The following is a 22,020-nucleotide window of genomic DNA, read 5'->3' as shown; positions in this document are numbered from 1 at the left end:
ACCATTCTGTAAGTGGCGAATTGCTGAATTGACTTTGTTGCATTTAGAATTATATACTATGATGAAGTTCGCTAAGAGAGTAGAACGTAAATATTCTCACCTTCCTCCCCCCTAAAAATTAAATATTTGAAGTGTTGAATGTGTTAACTCAATGGAGGAGGAGGAATTCCTTCACAATGTATACATATATAAAATCGTCATTTTAAATATCTTAAAATTTTATTTGTTGATTATACCTCAGTAAAGCTGAAAAAAATAAAGTGATAAAAAAAAAAAAAGTTATACTAAGAGGATTATGCAGTATGCCCAGGGATTCATTTAATAAACATTCACTTGCCTTAGGGTTTTGCTTTAAGATGAATCTTGAGGCCATATTTCTTGGATAAAATATGTTGAAATATTCTGGCCTTTTACAAGAGAATGCCATTATTAAATTATTTCTATAATTATTATTTTGAAGCATCCTTTTAATTTGTATCACGTAGGTCACCTTTTGCCATCTTTCCACATGTAGGAAGATGCTCTTATAATCTGTAGTGAGTAAACTGAACACAAACTGGTTTTTCTAGTGCCAGTGAGTCACGAATATGAGAGAATTGATGTACCGACTCTATTATTAAGAAGTTATTGTGGTTAGGGTTAATGTGGTTTCAATAAAACTATTTGCATTGCTTTCATAACCATGTGAGTATAAGTTTCCTGCTTATAAGATCTATATTTATTTTGATAAAAATACCACTTGATAAGAAAATGCATTTTAGGGGCTAAAAATTACCTGCCATTTAACAAGGTACAAAGTGGGCTGCTTGTTAAATTTTTAAAGGCTACATATATAGCACTACAGTATTGCAACATTAATACTTTTTAAATGACATTGGTCTCTAAAGTCCTTACATCGTGACATTTTTGCGTAGGTTTTGGTCTGATAAGGACTAAAGACTTTCAGTTGTTTGAGATACAGAGTTGGGCATTCAGAATAATTCTGTCGACTTTAATATTAAAGTAATAATAGGTTGTTGTTTTATGCTATGTTGAATTACTATGCACCGAGAAACCAAGCCACCTGTGAAAATGCTTTGTAGGATTGTCCTGTTGAATATGTCTTTCTATGTACCCATTTAAAATTAATAAAAGACTGAAAAGGTGGTATTAGCATCATTCATCCAAGTCAATTTAGGGAACTATGCTTCTTTATTTGGGGAGGATACAGGGGAACTTTACTAAATTTTGTTGAGTACTTAATATGCTAATATTTAATTATACATGCAAAATAAATATTACATCTATAGAAGCAGTTCTCGAAATAGGTCGACTGCTAAAGGGTTGGAGTTTGCCAACACATCTCTTGTTTTTTCTATCTTTCACTTTCTCTTTTTTAAAATTCTCTATTTAAAAATTAACTATAAGTACTTTATTGTTGTAACAAGATAAATTATACAGAAAGACGTGTACCCCTCCCTCAAAGGGGAGAAAATCATTTGTTCTTCCTCTTTTTACTTTTATCACTTTCTTGAAATAACCAATTTTAACAGGTTGGTGTGTATCATTTGACACCTTTCTCGAATCTCATTTGTTTGAGTATATGCTTTTCCTTCTCATTTATAAACTATAATATGTTAATCCACAGTGTATTCTGAGGACAGTTTTTCAGCTCAGTACTAATAATTGATCTCATTCTGATGACATGATGTTATTTTAAGCGAAATTTAGTGGAACTTTAATGTATGTTCAAAAAATAACAAAATTTGTTGTTTTATTAGCTTAAGGTTTTGTTAGGTTTCTGCTAAGAGCTGGAACCTACATTTCACAAATATTTTTAAGTTATTTTACCATGCTTAAAATATGATAAGGTAACGCTGTTGTCTTACACTTGAGCATTTGTGTGTGTGTGCGTGTGCGTGTGCGTGTGTGTGTGTATGACTAAGAAATAGTGCAGGACCACTGCACATGTCTTTCTTCTGTGTTCCACCTTTGCGTGTGATAGTTTTTGTATTGGTAACCTAAATTACAACTTTTATATATACTTCTACACTAATGGTGAGAGAAGTGTCATAAATTACCCATAAACATTCAGCTTGACAAAAAATTACTTTCCTTAGGTGTATATAAATTGTTTCACTTACCAATGCACAGACAGGCCCACTTGGAGATTAGCTGAAATTTTGTGTTCAGAAGCAAAAAGGGAAGAAAGAAAAAAAGTGCTTTATTAAAAGCTTAAAACAAGTTAAAGATGCACATTAAAATTAATCAGAGCACCTTATTTCTAACCCTGACTTTCATTTAAATTGAAAAATTTTGAGTTAGTTCTCCTTTGACCTATGGAGAGCCCAGTCTGCCAGTTTACAAATAGGACTGATACATATAGACCAGAGTACATTATTTCTCTTTTTTTCTTGTCTGGCAGGGAGATACGATAGAGAGGAAGAGGTGGGTTTGCTTTTCTCTCTGTTCTTTATTTCCTGGATCTCGTCCTAGATCTGTTCCTTCATTCCCAGATACTTTATCACTGTCAAATCTTTTTCTATTAATTCGAAATTATAAAAATGAAAAAGTCCATTCGTTATTGAAAGCTGCTTGTATCAGGCGTGGAGGTTCTCAAGTTTGATTGTTGGTTTGTTTTGTTTGCTTTTGCTTAATCACTCACTGAATACTTGAGTGCCTATGTGTGCCAGACACCATGCTGGATGTATAGTGGTAAGTGGCATCCATACAGTCCTTGCTGGCCCTTTAGGAGTCCACAGTTGATATGTAGGTGAACAAAAAGTATGTTGGTTGATTGATGGTTTGACTTTGCAGCTTGGAAGTGAGGGATAATGAGAGTAAGAAGGGAGTTTCTTCAGTAATTTTGGGCAGAGAAGGAAGAAAGGAGGATAAATATCTGATTCTAGTTTTGTAGTAATTAGGAAAAGAGCCATATCTGGGGCGCTTAGCTAATGTTAAGTTGTTAATAAGTGTTAACTGTTATTACTAACACAGTAACAACTTCAAAATTGTACTCAAAAGGTATCATTTTTGGTGAAACCATTGTAGATATATGCCAGTATTCTGAAATTAATTTAGTTTAATAAAAGATTTCATTCTGAGTACTCTATCAAGCATCACACAGAGCACTTTATACGTATTAACTCATTTATTCTTTCAATACCCCATGATATAAATTCTGTTTTCTTAATTCCACTATATAGGATCAGAAAATCGAAGCACAGATAGGTGAAGTGACTTGGCCTAGAGTCAGTCTTGCTGAGTGGCATGTGCTTGAGCATTTACCTCCAAGGATTATTATCCATTGAACTAATTTTAATTGGATGGGTTATTTTGGTAGGTAATCAGGTGGAGTCCATAAAAAACTAAAGTTGGATAAAGGGAGAGTTTGGAGTGCATAAATTACATTTAAAATAATTTTTATAGTGAGTATATATAGGTTTATAGATTAACATAGCCACTCTACCACATCACAATTTATTAATGTATGGCATGGTACTTTTTCTTTTTTTTCAGCCTTACTTGCAGAATACAAATGCTAAAATAAATAAAAATAAAACTTTTTATACCAGTAATCAACCCATGCTTCTGAGTGGCAACCAAAAGGAGAATGATCATGCCTACATCTTTTAGACCTTTAACCCCTGAGGAGCTAACCACTTCTTAGGGAACGTATTCACAATGCTAATTTCATCCACTTTGGTCTATCTTCGCTTTCCAGAAGAGTTAGATGAGAGACACTGTAGGAAGTAGGACTTGATATCACAAAGGAATTTTGAGGATATAATTGGATAGAATCATGGCTACGCATTTGACAGTATCAATATTATTGAATCTATTCATGTATAATGTCTTGCTTTCCCTAGCTCAGAAACATTTGTCCTGATATGAACACTGTTATTTCTTTATAGTTTCTATTTCTATCTGCTTGGCAATAGTCTTTTTATAATTATTGATTGTAAAATTTCTTAGAATGTAAGATAATTTGATGACTAAGAGGAGACAAATTTAGAATTTGTCAGTTTTAAAATACTTTGGGTGGTATAGGTCCTTAATTTTCCTTCATAGTTCCAAGAAGTTATTGAGTGAATTATCCCTTCCCCCCTCAAAATATATAAAAATTTTAGAATGATTTAAATAGTAAGTAGAAAAATTGTAGTACATATCTATATTTATTTATATTATATAAATGACCCAAAATCCATATTTCTAGAAAGATTTCTTTATATTCCAGTTTTGTATATCTAACTGCCTACTAAATATCTCCACTTAGATGTCTCCAGGCAGTTAACATTCAGGCACCTAATGTTCAGGTGTCATAATCTTCTCTCTCAAACCTGATTCTCTGTAAATGGAACCAGTAACCTTTTGGTTACACTAGTGAGAAATCTAAGATGTGTCTCAGTACTGTTTTTGTACCTTATCTTCCTCCCTGTAATACTCCGTTTCTCAAGAATCCTCTCCTCAGGAAAATCTCTTATTTAACTTGCCAGTGTAAGTCAGGTTTCGCTTGACTTATTCCTTTTTTATTGCTCTTATTTCATAATTATGCTTTCATTAATATAATCTTCAATTAGTGTTTCTTTCCCATATGACAGTTAGCATCATGAGAACCTGGATAGTTAGTGCCTGGCACAAACTAGGCACTCAAAGATTTGTTGAATGAATAGAGAAGTACTATTCATTTTTTTTTTTTTTCCTGTTCGGCATAAGGAATAAGTAGTCTCTCATTCAGCTAATTAATTAATTGATATTAATGTGCTGATTTGGTTTTTCAGTGCTACCTCCAGTTATAGTGCGTGACATTCAAATTATATTTTCCATGTTGTAATGCAAATTGTTTTGTCTGGTTACTTTTTCCGTATTTCAGTGAATTCGGTTTTTTGGATTCTGTTTTGACCCTTTTATTTTGTAACATACTTTATACATTGAAGCATGCTTATGGTTTAGTTTCTCTTCTTTAGTTTTGATCATTCTGCAGTTTATTCTAATGTTCATTTGTTGAGAAGTATTACTGAGCAAAGTTATACTTTTTGACAAGACGCATGGATAACATCTACTTGCACAGTGTTATTACAGTAGGATCTTTATCTCTGAAAGCACCTGTATGAAAACAAAACCTGAGAGATGCTTAAGCCTTGGGAAGCAATAGTCTAGTTATTCATGTGACATATCTTTCTTTCAACGGATGAATTTTACTCAGGTGTACTAATGTTTTCATAGTAGGATTAGCTAAGTCTTTTAGATCAATTATAAATAATCCAGAATCATTATCATTGGAAAAAAAATCAAGAAGGAAGAAAAACTAGTTTAAGCAACTGGTACAGATGAGTTGTCAAATCTTTTTTCGTCAGTGTTATTGTTCTCTGTAGAAATACTATAGAAATATTGGAAGTTGGGGAATATAATCAGCAGTTGAAAGGATTCATAGCCTTCCTTTACATTGGTGACAGTATTTCTCTTAATTTTAAATTTGGGCCCTTACCTATTTTAGATGACTGGGAAAATGAAAATTTTGTTCTCTATGTTCTCAGATTGAAAAGTATGCATGGACACTTGTTCCAAGGGCCATCACTGCTTGACTTCTTCACTCTTGCTTTGGCTAGGGAAGTAGATTAGCAATAGGCCTGGTCTCTCACTCTGTTCCACTTTTAATTCTGATCTTATTCCCTCGTCTTTTTTTATTACCCTAGTTGTATTGTTACCCTAGTGTATCAGGGTAACGTATCGTTGCATACATTCACATTTTTCTGTCTCACTAATATGATTCTACTCTATTCCATTAAAGGGGAGTGAAGCAGTTCAGAAAATAGGAGATGCTACAGATTCTTAAAACAACTATCAGAGAAGCAGTCTGAGAAACATTCTAGCTATATAAAAATGTCTTCAGTGGCTCCTACAGTTTTTGTTAAAGGCAATACTGCCCTCTGGTGTCCAGAAGCCAATTCCAATGCATATCTTCTCAAATGACTTTAACTCTTACAGCTTAGACTCTAGAACTTCTTAGAAAAATAAGTAACAGTTATTTAAGACTTGGTTTAATTTATTTTCTGGCTTGAAGTCCATTGGATCAGGTAACTTGGGTCATACTGGAGTTATCTATATAATATCCCTTATCTGATAGGTAATGTCCACTTTTTTTTATATGACTTTCCTTTGTTTATAAGGAAAGTGTTCCCAGACCCCATTTTAAAATATGATACATTAGATCATTGCCAATTTTTAAAAAGCTAAATCATTATTTTCCTTTCTTCACTTTTGTAACTGATGTGTCATTTTTCATTTCATTCTGAATATAAATCGTAATTTCTTTTGCCTGTGTTTTTTCTTCACAAGCACGCCTTTCATATAATGATAGAGGTAAGATGCATTGATGTTTGTGTAATGGTTGTGGAACTTTTTGTGGATGCATACTAAACATTTTGTTCTTAGATTTTTTTTGTTGCTTTATTGTGCATCCTTTATAAGTTTATACATTTATGTTATGATTTTTTTTTTCCATTTTTAGTATTGAAAACATGATTGACTTGCCATGGTAACAGTTTTTGGTTTTAAAGGATTGTTAACAGTATATATTATCTAAGGTGGAATGTGGAAGCAGCACTTAGTTGATTAGATGTTAATACCGAATGGCTGTATTTTTAACTTGAAATCCTTATACTGGTTAATTTTTACATTGTATCATTAGTTTAAAAGATAGAATGTGCCCATTTTTGACTAAGGCTGACCTTCTGGTCAAATCCATTATCTTTTAATTGAAATCTCTATTTTTAAATAGTTTCTTTCATCTTTAATATCTTTAACAGGTGAGCAGGCTAGAGAAGTATAACTTGATCTTTTGCTGTGCGGGGGTTTAAGGCTTTATTTAGATTAGAGTTCACCCTTCATATGGAGAACTCAGGATAAGTAAAAGGATCACAGACTACTTTTAGCTCTTCACTTCTAATAATGTATTCCAATATTGGTTATAATAATGATATCGGTAGTGGTGTCGAGGTGAGGGGTACTTTTTCCAGCTATTGTTAATTTGTTGCTTCAAAACACCATGCCTTCCAGTGCTATAATTTTCACATGGAAAGGGGTAAAGAAGAGATGTAATCAGAATCATGTTCTAATGAATATATTTTTAACTGTGCACAAATAGCATGGATACTGCAAGAGAACTGGAGACTTAGGGAAAATTTGCAGGAATTCTTTAGTGCTTATAGTTTTGCCGCCCTCCGCCCCGTCCCAGGTGGTTTTTCTATGTGGCAGGGCAACACCATGTTTTATGGATAACATCAGAATGCTGCTGTCATTGTGAAGTTCAGGTCTGAATTTGTCTCCCCAGGTGTTTATATATTTTAAAGGTATAAATCTTTATTTCTAGAATCAAGTATTTTTGTGGTGAATTAGTATAAAGATGTTAATAAACTGAAAATCATTTCTACTCTTAGATTATGGAATAAGTCAAAACTAGATATTAGAGGTTCAGTTAAAGCATCCTACAATTTAATGAAGATTTGAGAAGTATAAAATAAGAATATTCTAATTATTTTTTCATTTAAATAGCAAAAAGTTTAGTTGATTGGTATTACAGATTTTCTACAGTTATCATCCCTTATGGAGCTACTCATTTTTGAATCCAGCCTTTTACATATTATAGAATATTATTTAAAAATATATACCATTTCTAAAAGTTTTGACACTTCATAGGAATGTGCTTTTGTAGACCTTTTTCTCACCCTTTGAAAACTGGCCCTTCTTAACTTATGCTTTTTACTTATGAATAATTTTGACAACAGTGTGTTTTCAGGCTGTTATTATACAAGGGTAATACCATCCAGGGAGCAACCTTAAGATTTCTCCCTGAAATGATGGTAGCTAGAAACTTGCTGGACAGAACCGTGGAAACACGGGGACTTTGAAGTTTATCCCTATGTTTGCAAAACGTTCAGTGGTTTTTTCCCTAAGCATAGACATTGAACATTATTGTATGTTTCCTAAAGTTAGGGTCAATATATTAAGTCATATTTTGAACTGCTGACATATTCTTAGTTTGACATGTGAATTAAGTTATCTAAATCGTATTTTATACAGACTCAATCATATCCAGGTGGTTGGTACTCTATAGAACAGAGAATAGGCAATATGTTTGTTATCTAAAAGACATTATCACTTAGTTTATATAAAAGTTATTAAAAATTTTAGTGTTTAAATTTAGAACCACATTACCCTTTACCTGGTTGTTTTTTCCTCTTCAGCTTTCAGCCCTTATCTGTACACTTTATTTTTTGGCATCCCTGCTTTGAAAACGTGACTTTTTAGTAAAATTATTTCTAAAGGAAGGGGAATCATTGACTTTAACTTTTTAGAGTTTAGTTTTTCAAGTTGAACTTTTTCAGTTTAGTTAGCATAACTATTCTTTCATACAGTTACCCAATAATTCTTGGACTTTGAGCATTGAGTAGTTTCCTTTGCCTTTAAGAGAGTAGTTTTCAACCTTTTTTCCTTCCATCTCTACATCCACTTACGTAATATACTCTTTTCAATAGAATCTCCTAATAACCTCAAGTGTAAATGATCAGTCAAGGACTGAGGCAGGGAGGGTTTAGTTTTGATAAAACCTTTCTAGAGATTCTTGTGTCCCGTCCCACCGAGGATTATAACTTCAGAGACCATAATTCTATGAGTTTTATATCTGACTTCCTTGATTCGTCAGTCTGTTAAATGAAAACACTCTTTAGCACTACTAACCTTTCGTGTTTTGAATGTGTGAAGGAAAAGTAACTTTTGCAGATATTTTAAAAATAAATATCTAAAGTTGATATGAGTCATAGGAAGTCTTGTAGTTTATCTTAGTGTTTTAAAATGGGAATTCTGAAACCATTTTGTGAAAGATCGTCTACTTTCATTCAGGAGGAATTGTATATTTTTCCTTTTTAATACCTTACAATGTTTCTATTGTTGAGGATCCTTCTAATGTGGATGTCAGCTTTTAAAAATCTTGAGTGGCACCAGTGGGCTGAATAATGCTTAAAAGGGGAATGCTAACAGTTTTGAAGCTTAGAAGAGGTTTTGTTGTCGTTGTTGTTGTTTTGCTTTGTTTTTTTAAGAGAAGAGAGGAAAATCAGAGAAAGATACATTGATATAGGAGTGACATACTATTTCCAGTGTCTTAGGTGCCGCCCAGTGTTATAATGTCTGTTGCTGTAGCCACAGAAATTTTAGTTGTTCCTTACAATAACTCATTTTGCAGCTCTTCAAACATCAAACATTTTCATTACTGTTCTCTAGAAGCTTTCCAGAAGGCTTTCTGCATCTTCTTTTTCGTTCCAGATATTAAACTGGTTAACACTGCTTTCATGAAGGATTGCCACACTGCTTTGTATAGGGAGGATTCCCTTGTGCTTTATTAATGCTGTACTTCTGTTTGTATGCTGTATTTGCACCATTAAAAAAATAACTATAGCAGTACACTTCTCTTTCATTTGCTGTACCTTATCATCTATGATGCCTACTTACTTTCTGGATTATTACTTGTGCTTTCTTTGTCAGTCAGACCCAGAACACTAATAATTTTTGTCTCAGATCAATTTTGAGAAATAATTATATGCAAAGAGATGACTTGGTAATAGGTTGAAAAATTAGGATGAATGGAACAGTTTGGCTATTGCAGTGTTAACTAACATTTCTTTTATGTGCTTTTATTTGATATATCTATCTTCAATGTGTTTGAAAATGACTGGATATTTCTGAGATTAATGAAGAAAAGATTTAAAGTTAAATAGTTATTGGGGAAAGTAGTGGATTTCGAGGAGAGGATTTGAGACACAGTCATATTTTGCTATTTCTGGCACTTTTCAAATCCTCATCCTGTGAGGAAGTATCAACTGGACGACACCATGGGAATACTGTTAGTAGTATCCTACAGGTCACAGAAGTCTTAGTTGGGAAAATTAGACTGAATTAAAAAGATTTTAGGTCTTTTCTCCTGCTACACATATATAGCATTAGTACTGAATGTTACTGTGAAAACTCTTAATTCAAGTCACTTGCCTTGTGATCACTATAGATAATTAGCAATGCTTGAGAACTCAGTTTTGGTAAGATTGAAGTTAATTCATTTGTATGTGTTTACTGTTTCTATCAATTGATTCCTCAGTATACTCACTTTTCCCTCTCATATTTAGAACGATACATATCAAGTGCTGCTTTTTAATAATAATATCACTATTTATCTGTAGGACCCAGGACCACCCCCACCTTCTCCATTACTAGGTTTGAAGCCACTGCAATTATTAGAAGTGAAAGCAAGGGGAAGATTTGGTTGTGTTTGGAAAGCCCAGTTGCTCAATGAATATGTGGCTGTGAAAATATTTCCAATACAGGTATTTTATTAGTTTTTTAAATCCGTAATTAATGGTACAGTAGCCATTATATTTGCTTGGAGTGGTGGAATTACAATAAATGAACATAAAGGAGGTCTTTTGCCAAGAAAAATTCTCAAGAAATGCAAAGCAAAGATGAGGATTCTAATAAAAAATATAATTCATTGTCTGAGTAGTTAATTTTAATACCTTATTAACAGAAAAAAAACAGAAGAGTGATAAGAGTAGTGTGCTTTGTTTTAGAATTGCCATTTGGAGGTGTATTACCAAACTGATTCATTTTGTTCTACTCTGAGTGTTTATGTAATCACTTCAGATTTTGTTTGGTGAATTTTCAGAGGCAGTAAAACCAGGACTCTAAATGATTGGCTTACTGTTGATTAGTTTATTATTTTTATTTTAAGGGAGCTGACCTCATAAAACCCTGGTCTAGTGCACCTCTGAGCTGTCTTATGTTTTGCTTTGCTCCATTGGTGGTATAGATCTGTGATGATTCTTCTTCCTTGTCCCTTGCTCCTGCACCTCTGTGGCTGTTACCATGCATGGTATTGTGATCCTGGCTGGGTTAGGCTCCACTGCTGCACCTAGCCAGTGGATCTTCCTTATTCCAAAGTTCTATAATTACTTTCTTTGTCTTAATGTCTTAATATACCTAGATTTTAGCCTTCTTGCCACTTCTAGGGCCAGTTTCTTAGAATCTGTGAAGAAGTTTATTACTTATTTTTTTGGTAAAAGTGCAGATAGTGTATAGTTTAGTCCTCAGAGGAAGAGTCTATTCTTTTGTGCCAAGATTCACAAATATTTGGATAATATTGAAATAAGGAATAAAATAACAGTAGCTAACATTTTTTTGAATGCCTCTATTGTGTCCGGTAGAGGTGCTTCACATATATGAGTACTCACTAATATGTGTCTATATAGCATCCATATATATGATACAGCAGTCCGGTGCAGCAGATGTTATTAGCAGGCCTAAGGTTGCTAATGAGGAAACCGAATGATTATGTAACTTGCCAAAGGTTCTTAGATAGTTTAGATTTGGAGGGTTCCTAATTGTTATGCAATCATGCCTTCCACTTTCATTATCCTTTCATTGTGAAAAGCAACTCAGTCCTTTATAAGTCGATATGTAGTAGGCATGGATCAGTAGCAGGCACAAATGAGTATATGGTTTTTAAATTATTGTATTGCATATTTATACTCCATTGCTCTCTGTTGACTTTGCAGGGTATTCTAAACAGTTTATTAAGAGTGTTTGATATAATGTTAGTATTTGAAAAAAAAAAGTTTTCTAGTTAGATGAAGTCATTCTATCTGAATTTCATCTCTCAGGGAGATTTTTCTGAACAGTAATACAAGTAACTTCAAACCATGATAAAATTACTCTGTAGTACTAACTTGTGTGTAGTACAACTTATATGTTGCCATTTATTAGATACAGATGTGCAGCATTTCTGATAACTCTTGTATTTACAAACTAGAAACACAAAAGTGTGTTTCGAGGGAACAAGGAAGGGCATTTGATATGTAACTGTTAACTGCTGAGAGGGTTTCCTTTTATTAAAAGGCGTAACTAAAGAGTCTTTAATATTAGTTTTTTTCTTCTTCTTTTTTTTTTTTTTGCCTTAGAACTTATTGAGTAATTGCTTAGAAAGGGTTTATTGTCTGTATTCTCTGTATTCTTACTATTCTTTTTTTTTGACTCTAGGACAAACAGTCATGGCAAAATGAATATGAAGTCTACAGTTTGCCTGGAATGAAGCATGAGAACATATTACAGTTCATTGGTGCAGAAAAACGAGGCACCAGCGTTGATGTGGATCTTTGGCTAATCACAGCATTTCATGAAAAGGTAGAACTACTTTCCATTTTAACTCAGTAAAGTCTGGGTTGGTTTGCCTACCTAACGTTTGTTACTAATCCTCAGACTTAATTTTTTGGGAACAGTATGTTATTATAGTTGGTTAATATTTATAAATAAAATCTATTTAAAAAAATAATTTAGTCTACGGCCATGCCACCCTGAACGTGCCTGATCTTGTCTGATCTCGGAAGCTAAGCAGGGTCCGGCCTGGTTAGTATTTGGATGGGAGACCACCTAGGAATACCAGGTGCTGAAGGCATTTAAAAAAAAAAAAAAAAAAAAAAAACAAACTAAAAATAAATTAAAAATAATAACAACTAATTTTGATAAAAGAACAAACATGGCAACTTTTTCACCCAGTCCTTTATTTATATAAAACTAGTTTTTAGTCCTGATTTCTTATGCTGCAATTACCTTTTACAAATAATTATTTTAGTATAACCAATGCTTAGTAATTTTCATTTACCGTTTACCATCCATTTGATTACGTGAACCCTTTTTTCAGCTTGAATTTTGTTTGTTAAAACTCAGTAATCAGTGTGGGTTAGTGGTAAAACTAGAGTCAGGAAATTTATCTGATCTTTGATCTGTCACTCATTTGTAGGGTAATTATTACCAAAACACAGTTGTGATTTTCCCGCAATTTTTCTATGTTTAGAATTAGTTCGAGAGTTTACATTAATGAAGTAGGAAATTATGTTCTCCTTAACAGTCAGGTTCATCATTGGCAGATATAAGTGTCTCTTTTAGTTCTCTTTATTCTTGACCAAAAGAATAAAGAATAGAGGAAGATTCTTCTATGTCTTAATTTTATGTTCTCCTAGTCTTATGATATAATATCTCTATAGTTAGTATATTTTAACTTTTTAAATATTTTCTGGAACTTTAGATTTTCAGCTAGTCATTTTTTTAAAATAAACTTTTGCCTTTTAAATAAAGGGAAATTGATGAACTGTGCTTGTAGTAAACCTCTAAAGAATAGTGGTATCCTTTCTAGTCAAATATTTATTAATATGAAACTTGAACCATTCCAGAAAGATTGCTTTTTGAATATAATTATTCACCAAAAGGAAAGATATGTTGCCTTCCATAACCTCTTAAAAGTAAAAAGGAAAGTCTCCATATACATATATGGCTTTTGTCAAGAGCATAAGTTGTTCTTTTTTTCCCCCTTTCTTTAGGGTTCACTGTCAGACTTTCTTAAGGCTAATGTGGTCTCTTGGAATGAATTGTGTCATATTGCAGAAACCATGGCTAGAGGATTGGCATATTTACATGAGGATATACCTGGCCTAAAAGATGGCCACAAACCCGCCATATCTCACAGGTAGAGCTAAATTTATATTATTTTCCCACATAATTCAATATTTGTTTATTATTTAAACTTTTAATCTCCTGAACAAATTTATTTTTCCCCTAGTTATCTAATCATGCTATAGGAGGTAGAATGATTTTCATTTGCTTTTCAAATTAGTTTTGAGAGATTGGCCAGGAAGTATTTTGGATAATGTGTATATTAACATCATTAGCTTAATTGTTAGTCATCATTAGTTTAATTATCGACTTATGTTTTAATTAGTCTCATTTCTGAAAGCATGGTTAAGAATGAAAGTGTATTTTCTCTAAATCAAAAGAAAGAATTTGTTGTACTTCAAAACATGACTTACTTCAAAGATGATTATAAATAGGTATGAGGGAGTGTAATTAAAGAGAGCCTTAGAATATCTTTTTTGCTTGTGTTTTGAATGACCACAAGAACATTATCTGAGCTGAGGTGGAAGGAGACATTATTTAAACAGTTGGGTTTATTACCTAATTAATTGCCTTTTTTTCAGTGAAGAAATAGTACTTGGACCTAACAATTGTCATACCCTCAAAAAGGAAAATGTTAGTTCCCTTAAACATGGGATTCATTTTGACACTGCATATTTAACTTCTTTGAACCTGGAACCAGTTTTTCATCTTGTAGTAGTCAATTTAAAGATGGTTGTTTTAAAAGTAGGTTTGAACCGATTCATAACAGATACTGTAGCTGAGTGCCCCCCTGGTGGTGTTTCAGGTTGCTAGGAAGCATTACTTTTAGTCCAGCTCTAATATAGATTCTGATTTTGCAGACCTTTGATGACCTCAGAAATAGCTCCTCTTTCTTCTCACCTGCTACATACAGTAACCGCCTCCTTCTGGACCTTACCCAGTTCTATAGGGAACTAATCCTTTGGAGCCATCACAGGTTATTAGGAGTAGGGTCCCTAAAAACTTTGAGTTTAAAAGTGTGATTGGTTTTGGTAGCATTTGTTGGTGTCTCCTATGCCTCCTCTGTCCCACCCTTTGTTTCTATACTTACAAATTTAACTATTGCTCATGGCACAGATGTATTTAGCTTGGGTATAATGATGTCTAGGATGAACCTGTTGAGGTTAGTGTGTAGAGGAAGCTATGTGAATGCCTTAAAACGGTCAGTCTTTCAGGACACCAGAACCTAAGTGGAGCAGTGTATGTTTATGGTGAAAGTTTCTGTTATATATTCCTAGAAATGCTTTTGTATATACAGACCGATGACTATAAATAAGAACCACTAATATAAGGGACCATTCTAAAATGTAGACCTGTACCAATAGGCAGAAGGCCTCAATTCGGCAATTATTTGAAAATTCTAAATTAAGTTCTAGTTCAAGGGAGTTTCTAGCTATAAACTTTGTATATCCTTATTATCTTAGAAAACAGTAATTTTATGATTGGTATTTTTGGAATAGCACCTTTTTATAATACTGATAATACTATGCTATGGAAAGAATGCCTTCTTACTATCCATGTTTTGAATTGGAGTTTATCACTGTACTCTTGTGCTTCAAGCTATATGGAGACTTTGCTTAAGCTTTTTCCCCCTCTCCCTTTTTCTGTATTTCATAGTTTCCCGTAATTATTATTTTATAGCATACATAGTCTCCCTCTTTCCCACTTTCAATAAAAAAATTAAAAGATGTAACTAGTTTAAACTTAATTTGAATACTTTTTCTATCTTTCTATTTGCAAGGGACATCAAAAGTAAAAATGTGCTGTTGAAAAACAATCTTACAGCTTGCATTGCTGACTTTGGGTTGGCGTTAAAGTTTGAGGCTGGCAAGTCTGCAGGTGATACCCATGGACAGGTAAGGATGATAACTATAAACTGTAAGAAAAAATAATCTTGTCCTAGGTTTTCTTAGTGTGGCATATTTGAATTGAATTGATCTAAAATTAATGTGGTTATTTAATCAGCATCTAATATAAAATGACTCTCTTAAGAGTATAATGTTAAATTTGCTGAGGAAGACATTTTCATAAAACAACCTAGACATCCCTTACTAGAAGGTAGGGGAGAGGGGGGAAGGTAGATGGGGAGAAAAAATTTAAATCATTTCTTCAATTAAAATAATTAATTAATTGGGGGGGGGGCGGACCCTAGACAGCTGTCCTGGGATTCTATTTTTAAAACTAATTGAAGAAGAATCCACATGTTAACTCGTTACTTCTTTCTTAAGAGGAATGGAAGACTAATCAGTCACTATTCATGTTATAGCATATTAAGATCTACTACCAGACAGCAATTATAGTTTCTTGCTTCTTGGTCTTTATTGCTTCATTAACTCTATAATCAACTTTATAGCTTTTCTCTGAATTCTCTGCAAGGTTCAGAGCACTTGTAAAGCCCTTAGTGAGGAGACTCTAGTCAAAAGTCTACACAAAGAGATCTCAGTAATGGGAACCTTTAAGGCCAAAGAGGGGAAAAAAAAAAACATTATCCATACATTTTACTCTCAGAAACTGTGAGGCTAGGAAAGGTGTTTTAACTCCTACAAGGTCACCTTTTAATCAGAAAGTTTGTCCCAAAATGTGACATTTTCTTACAAAGCCAAATGACTTAGGCTGTAGTATGATCATTTCTCCATCTTTCAAATCATGGAAATTATTTGTTCATCTAATTATCATCTTCTTCCTCCCCCCTCACCCCCAGTATATCCTGTTGACTTCCAAGAATAGAGTTATCAAATAGTCAAAGCACAACACATTTTGGCAATATTGACTAATGATTTAAGAATTTAGTTTGGTGCAATGATCAGCAGTCATAGTTCTGGAAAGGTTGACACAAACGTATTTGGGAATTAAGGCAGTTTTGTGGAGAATATTACTGAGAGGAAGACTGTTTAGAAAGCCTAGGGACAAACTTGTGAGCTTATTGCATGATTGATTATCATGAGACCAAATTTTGGGAATAGTTTAATCCTTTGGTACCTCATAACCCTCCCCCCTGTTTTATTAAGAAAAAATTTTGGGACTCATTTATATTTTTTAACACCTTCACAACTGGGTTACATGATGAGGTAAAAATAACTAAGTGCTTGCATCATTTGTTCCTTGACTTTAGATTTCATAGACCAGAAAATATAAAAATGCTTGTTATTACACATTTTATATATTGCACAATTAAAATAGTTATTTAAAGTAGCGAAAAAGAGTAGAGCTACTTTTTTTTTCTTTATTCTCCATATTAAATGAATTAAAACTTCAACTTTGGGATCTTAGTAGTCTGTAATTTTTTTTTAAGCATCTCTGTTATCTGTATATTTGCAGTTAATTGCTCAACTTCTAGTCTAGAGATTACAGGATGGAGCTTTTTTGGAAAAACCAATATCTGGGCCACTCCCTAGATCTATTAATACTCCAGTAGACTGGGTTCTACCCAGCCGTCTTACAAGTTTTTTAAGTATCCATATATGAATGTTGTCAAGTACCAACCAACCAAGCTGTACTAGCTTAGTAACCATTGTTACTAAGAAATACAAAATTGTTAGGGACAAATATAAATAAAGAACTCCAAGACAATAAGTAAACATATAGATTTTGTACAAATCAAATTTTAAAGTTTATCCTTTTTTGGGTAATTCTTGTATTGTTTACATCTTGTATTGTTTATTAGTTTGTTTGTTTTTTTTTAAATACAGAGAAAGAGAAACACTTAAAGTTTTTTTTAAAAAGATACCTCTTGGCTGGGCACCTGAAACTTATTGGATTTCGTTAACCAATGTCACCATTTAAAAAAAAAAAAAATTCAGACAGTATGCAAAGGTACAGCCGAAAAGTACATAGTTTTTTTTCTCTATTCCATTCTTCTCCCCACAATTCTTGTTCCGTTTCTTGTGATTACTTCCGGAAGGGGGAAATAATTTTGAGCCTATGCCAGCATAATTAATGTATTTAAGTGTTTGCAGAAAAATATTAGCATATATAACACTTTGTTTCATCCAGTATTTTTGGAAACCTTTCTGTATCAGTCCTTATAAAGTTACCTCATTTTTTTTTTTAAGAGCTGTATAGTACTCTGTTTGTTTAATCAGTCCCTACTGATTGATGCTTCCTCTCTTCCCATTGTCTTGGCTGTTTTATTACTTGAAATGGAATAAAATTTTGCTTGACTCTGTAGTCTAGTAGTCATAATTTAGTTACATTATCTGATAATAGGCCACATTTGGTTTTGATTGTTTTACAAAACCATAAAATGTTAGTTCATAAAGTTAATGTATGAATACTGTTTGCTTTCAATATCTTTTTCAGGTTGGTACCCGGAGGTATATGGCTCCAGAGGTATTAGAGGGTGCTATAAACTTCCAAAGGGATGCATTTTTGAGGATAGATATGTACGCCATGGGATTAGTCCTGTGGGAACTGGCTTCTCGCTGTACTGCTGCAGATGGTAAGGGAAAAAATATTTTTTAAAAAAGATATGTATGCCTACTACACATGTATGAAAAGGGATGATTACACTCAAAGGTAATATTTTAAAGTACAAATTTTTCTTTTTTTAAAAATAGACTCTAAGAGCTTAAAGGGAATTTAGGAGGCAGGGGATAGAGGGCAGGCCAGAGAGGAAAGGTACCCATATGTATCAATCCTTTACCATTATCAGATGTTTTGCTGGGCACTTTACATACCTTTAGCCTATTTCCTAAAACATCTTTGGATGTAGTAATTTTCTCAGTGTTATAGATCAGCAATTTGAGGCTCAAATTTTAAGTAGAAATGAAGTAGCTTGCCTATTTTAGCCTCAAGGTGGTAAATAGTGAAACCTAGATTTGGAACTCTGATCCAGATGTAGGGAGAGGGCTACTGCTTTGGTTAGGTCATGTGGGTCTTGCCCCCACCCAGGTGGGCGAGAGGAGGTGTGTATAGAGATGGGGGACTTGGCCTCCTAGGACACTCAGGCTGACTCTGTTTAGCACTTCTGTGATGCCAACCAATAGCTAACTAAACAGACTGAATTTAACAGTCTATCCTCCAACAAACAGACTGAGCATGCAATTGGATATGCTACAGGTTAAAGATCCTTAAAGCTTTAAAAGTCTGACCTGATATAGACATTATTGTGAATGTTCACTAGCACAGCACCTTGGTTCTAAAGCATTCCTATTTTTTGTTCTTGTTATTGAAGTTCTTGTTCAAGTCCTCTAAATCAGGGGTCCCCAACTCCAGGCCATGGACCGGTACCAGTCCGAGGCCTATTGGGAACTGGGTTGCACAGCAGGGGAGCAGCGGGCAAGCCAGCGAAGCCTCATCTGTCTTTGCAGCTGCTCCCCAGCGCTAGCATCACCGCCTCAGCTCCACCTCAGATATCAGGCACTAGATTCTCATAGGAGCACCGGTTTCTCATGCCAAAAAGGCTGGGAACCACTGATCTAAATGTTTGCATTGATTGATAATAAACCTGCGTACTATATTCATGGTGCGACAGAATTATAGTGTTCTAGGTACTCTTTGTCTTTAGTGCTTTTCATAAGTCTCCACTCTCTTCAGTTATGTTACAGCATTTTTATTCGATGTGAGACTAAGGCAAACTTCCTGTTAAACTCCCCTCAAAATGTATATTAGCTTCATCTGTTTTTTTAAATTTTAATTTATGATTGCCTAAAAACTTACTGTGTATTGTGAAAGACCATAGAAGAAATTGCGTTGACTATTTAAAAAGGTATAACCAACTTCACCTATGAGAATACTTTCTTTTCTTAGTATTACAATAGTTTCTTAGTGTAGGACAGACTACCTCTGGTATGAAATTTGATGTGGAGTGCTATGCTTTTGAAGGAATTTAGTAGTGTGCACTCAGGAATGGACAACCATTCATTCTTCCAAGATTGAGAGTTTGGCGTGGGAGTAGATTCAGGACCTAAGAAATGCTGAAGCAACTTGGATGTAATTTAAGCCTAGAAGTCTGTAGGAAGAAGAGTAAGCTGTTTAGTATATTTTGGTTCAAAGTGGAAGAGGAAGTACATTTATTATGTAAATTTGTAGAAGCAGAAGTAGGTCAGATGGTAGATGTCATAGGAAAATATATTTCATAAGAACTTTATTAACGTGAACTCTAAAGCAAACCATTGGATACAGTATTATGCAGAATGCCCTTGGGTTTCATTAAGTTTCATTAAGGTGATAACATTTTTTCCTGGACTGTTGACTCTAGAGTAAGGTAAGTATGAATTGTCTAGCCCAGTGCTTGGTACACAGGAATTCAGTAAATGTTTTTGGATGGATGTAATACCTGAGAAATGCAAGGGAATGCTATGGGAGTTTAGAAGAGTGAAATATTGCACTGTTAATGGAAAGGAGGGGTTTTCAAAGAAGTTTTTATGGAAAAAGAAAAGGATGGATGCTGATATTTCTTAAATGCCTGGAATGTGCTGTGAAATACTTAATTGTAGACTCAGGCATTTCTGACTCAGGTCAGAAAGAAACATTGCTCAAGTGAGTACTTTAAAATTTGTTGACGGCTAATTGCTGCTGGTTCAGTTCAGTGACTCTCACACTTCTATGTGCATACCAAACTCCTCGGAATCTTTAAAATTCAGATTCTGACTCAGTAGGTCTGGGTTGGGGTCTGATATTTACATTTCTTACAAGCTACCAGTCAGTGCCACGCTGCTGATCTGTGGGCCACACTCTTGAGTAGCAAGGGTTAAATAGATGCCATAGACTGTCAGCACTCTGTCACTGGTAGTGCTCAGGCAGAGACTATCGAGGCATCAAGGATTCTTCTATTTAGACAGGGTCAAGTTAGATGGCCTTGTGTGATTTATCGTTTATAACTTATATTCTATCCAGGAGTATATGGTGCATTTCAAGAGCCTGTACAAGGTTTAGGTCTATATACAAACACATCCGTCACCGAAATTGCTGATTAGTGACAGGTTTCTGTCAAGGGAAGACAGTTTAGTAATTGGTAGCACAGACTTCTGAGTTATTCAGAGATGGATTCAAATTCCAGCTCAACCACTTAACAGTTTGTGCAAGTTATGGAACTTTTTTTCTTATATGTAAAATTAGAGGTAATGCCACCTTCAGTCTGTGAAGATAAAATGGAAGTAAATAATATAAAGTTCCTAGTCAGGAGAAATGTTCATCAAATATTAGTTATTAACTCCTAACTGCATTTTCCTTTTTGAGTAGGCCCAAGAAAAAAGGAATCATTTATGTTGTCGAATAAATTTTGCTTGTCTATGAAGGCACATTCTGACTTCTTGGGAACCCTGTTTAGAGAATATGTTTGTGATTTAAAAAAAGAAACCTAAATATTTTTGTTAATTCTAGTGAGGGCAGAAAAGAGGTAGAACTCTGAGGCAAATAATTTCTCATGTGGAGAGTGGTGAGGGTTTGAGTGTTTCCTAGGATAAAGATGGTTATAACAGATTGAACCCAAAGTCTTCAGAGATGGAAGTACCATTTACAGTCTGAATTGCAAGAGTCGAGACCTTAAAGGGACACTATATTTGCCAGTGTTGATGGTTGACCTTGCCCTATATACAAATGGAGATAGCCATTCCTCATATAGTAGATAAGAAAGCTCCTTACACAATTCTTAGTAGGGTTACATGCCAAATCACAGACTTATATTTCCCCTAAATTAGAGTTTGGGTCACAGTGTGGTATAAGTCCATCAGTATAGCATATAACAATTGGAAAAAGGTGATAGATACCCAGAGTGTTTTAGAAAGTTTGTTCCACTTTGGAAGTCAGAAAGAGTTGAATTAATATATATAAATATATATATATTTTTTTTACATTTCAGGACCTGTAGATGAGTACATGTTGCCATTTGAAGAGGAAATTGGCCAGCATCCATCTCTTGAAGACATGCAAGAAGTTGTTGTGCATAAAAAAAAGAGGCCTGTTTTAAGAGATTATTGGCAGAAACATGCTGTAAGTTATACAGTTAGCTTTTCACTTAAAATTCCAATAAAATGCTTTTCAGAGGACTGATTTATCTCTGGGAGGATTTTCTGGGGGAGGTGATCCTCATATAGGATATTCTGTACTAGAGTTCTGGATACAACAGAATTAGGGCTATGGTTGTATGCTCATGAAGGAGTTGATGAAGTCATAGAACCTCCAGGGGGGTGGGGAGGGACTCTTATCACCACAGCCCTGTACGGATGTCTCCTATTTGGAAAGCTTCCCCGGGAAAAAGAGTGCCTGGCTCTGAGCATGTTATAGTTGGGTAACCTTGCCCATCACCACCCTTCCCATGCGATGCCATTTTAAAAAGCAAAACACCGTTTTTTCCTCTCCAGAGTTTATTTTAGCCTTTTGATTTGAGGTTGGAAGATTTTCAAGTTCTTAAGGATGCTCTAGAACTAGAGACTAGGTTGATGAAGAATGCAAAAGTACTGTCCTAGTATTTTGGTCTAGGTATAACTAGAAACATGGATAAAACCATCTAGATAATCCTCAAGGATAGCTTTCTAACCTTTCTATTTAACTGCAAGATAAAAATGCTAA

At 34.2% G+C, this 22,020-nt stretch overlaps 1 protein-coding gene and 1 pseudogene across 1 annotated transcript in view; both read left to right on the top strand.

Moving 5' to 3' along the window:
• ACVR2A (activin A receptor type 2A) overlaps positions 1 to 22,020 on the top strand; it is a 79,851-nt gene that overhangs the window by 53,716 nt on the left and 4,115 nt on the right. Inside the window, exons 5-10 of the mRNA XM_016151145.2 lie at positions 10,209 to 10,352; positions 12,061 to 12,204; positions 13,398 to 13,543; positions 15,251 to 15,365; positions 17,809 to 17,947; positions 21,311 to 21,441. Coding sequence (XP_016006631.1) covers positions 10,209 to 10,352; positions 12,061 to 12,204; positions 13,398 to 13,543; positions 15,251 to 15,365; positions 17,809 to 17,947; positions 21,311 to 21,441 — 819 coding nt within the window. The remainder of the gene's footprint in view (positions 1 to 10,208; positions 10,353 to 12,060; positions 12,205 to 13,397; positions 13,544 to 15,250; positions 15,366 to 17,808; positions 17,948 to 21,310; positions 21,442 to 22,020) is intronic.
• On the top strand, positions 12,357 to 12,475 carry LOC118614619 (annotated as a pseudogene).

Source organism: Rousettus aegyptiacus, unplaced genomic scaffold, assembly GCF_014176215.1.
Source record: "Rousettus aegyptiacus isolate mRouAeg1 unplaced genomic scaffold, mRouAeg1.p scaffold_m13_p_2, whole genome shotgun sequence".
NCBI lineage: Eukaryota > Metazoa > Chordata > Mammalia > Chiroptera > Pteropodidae > Rousettus > Rousettus aegyptiacus.
Note: the sequence above shows the minus strand (reverse complement) of the source record. Positions and strands in the feature narration are given on the sequence as shown.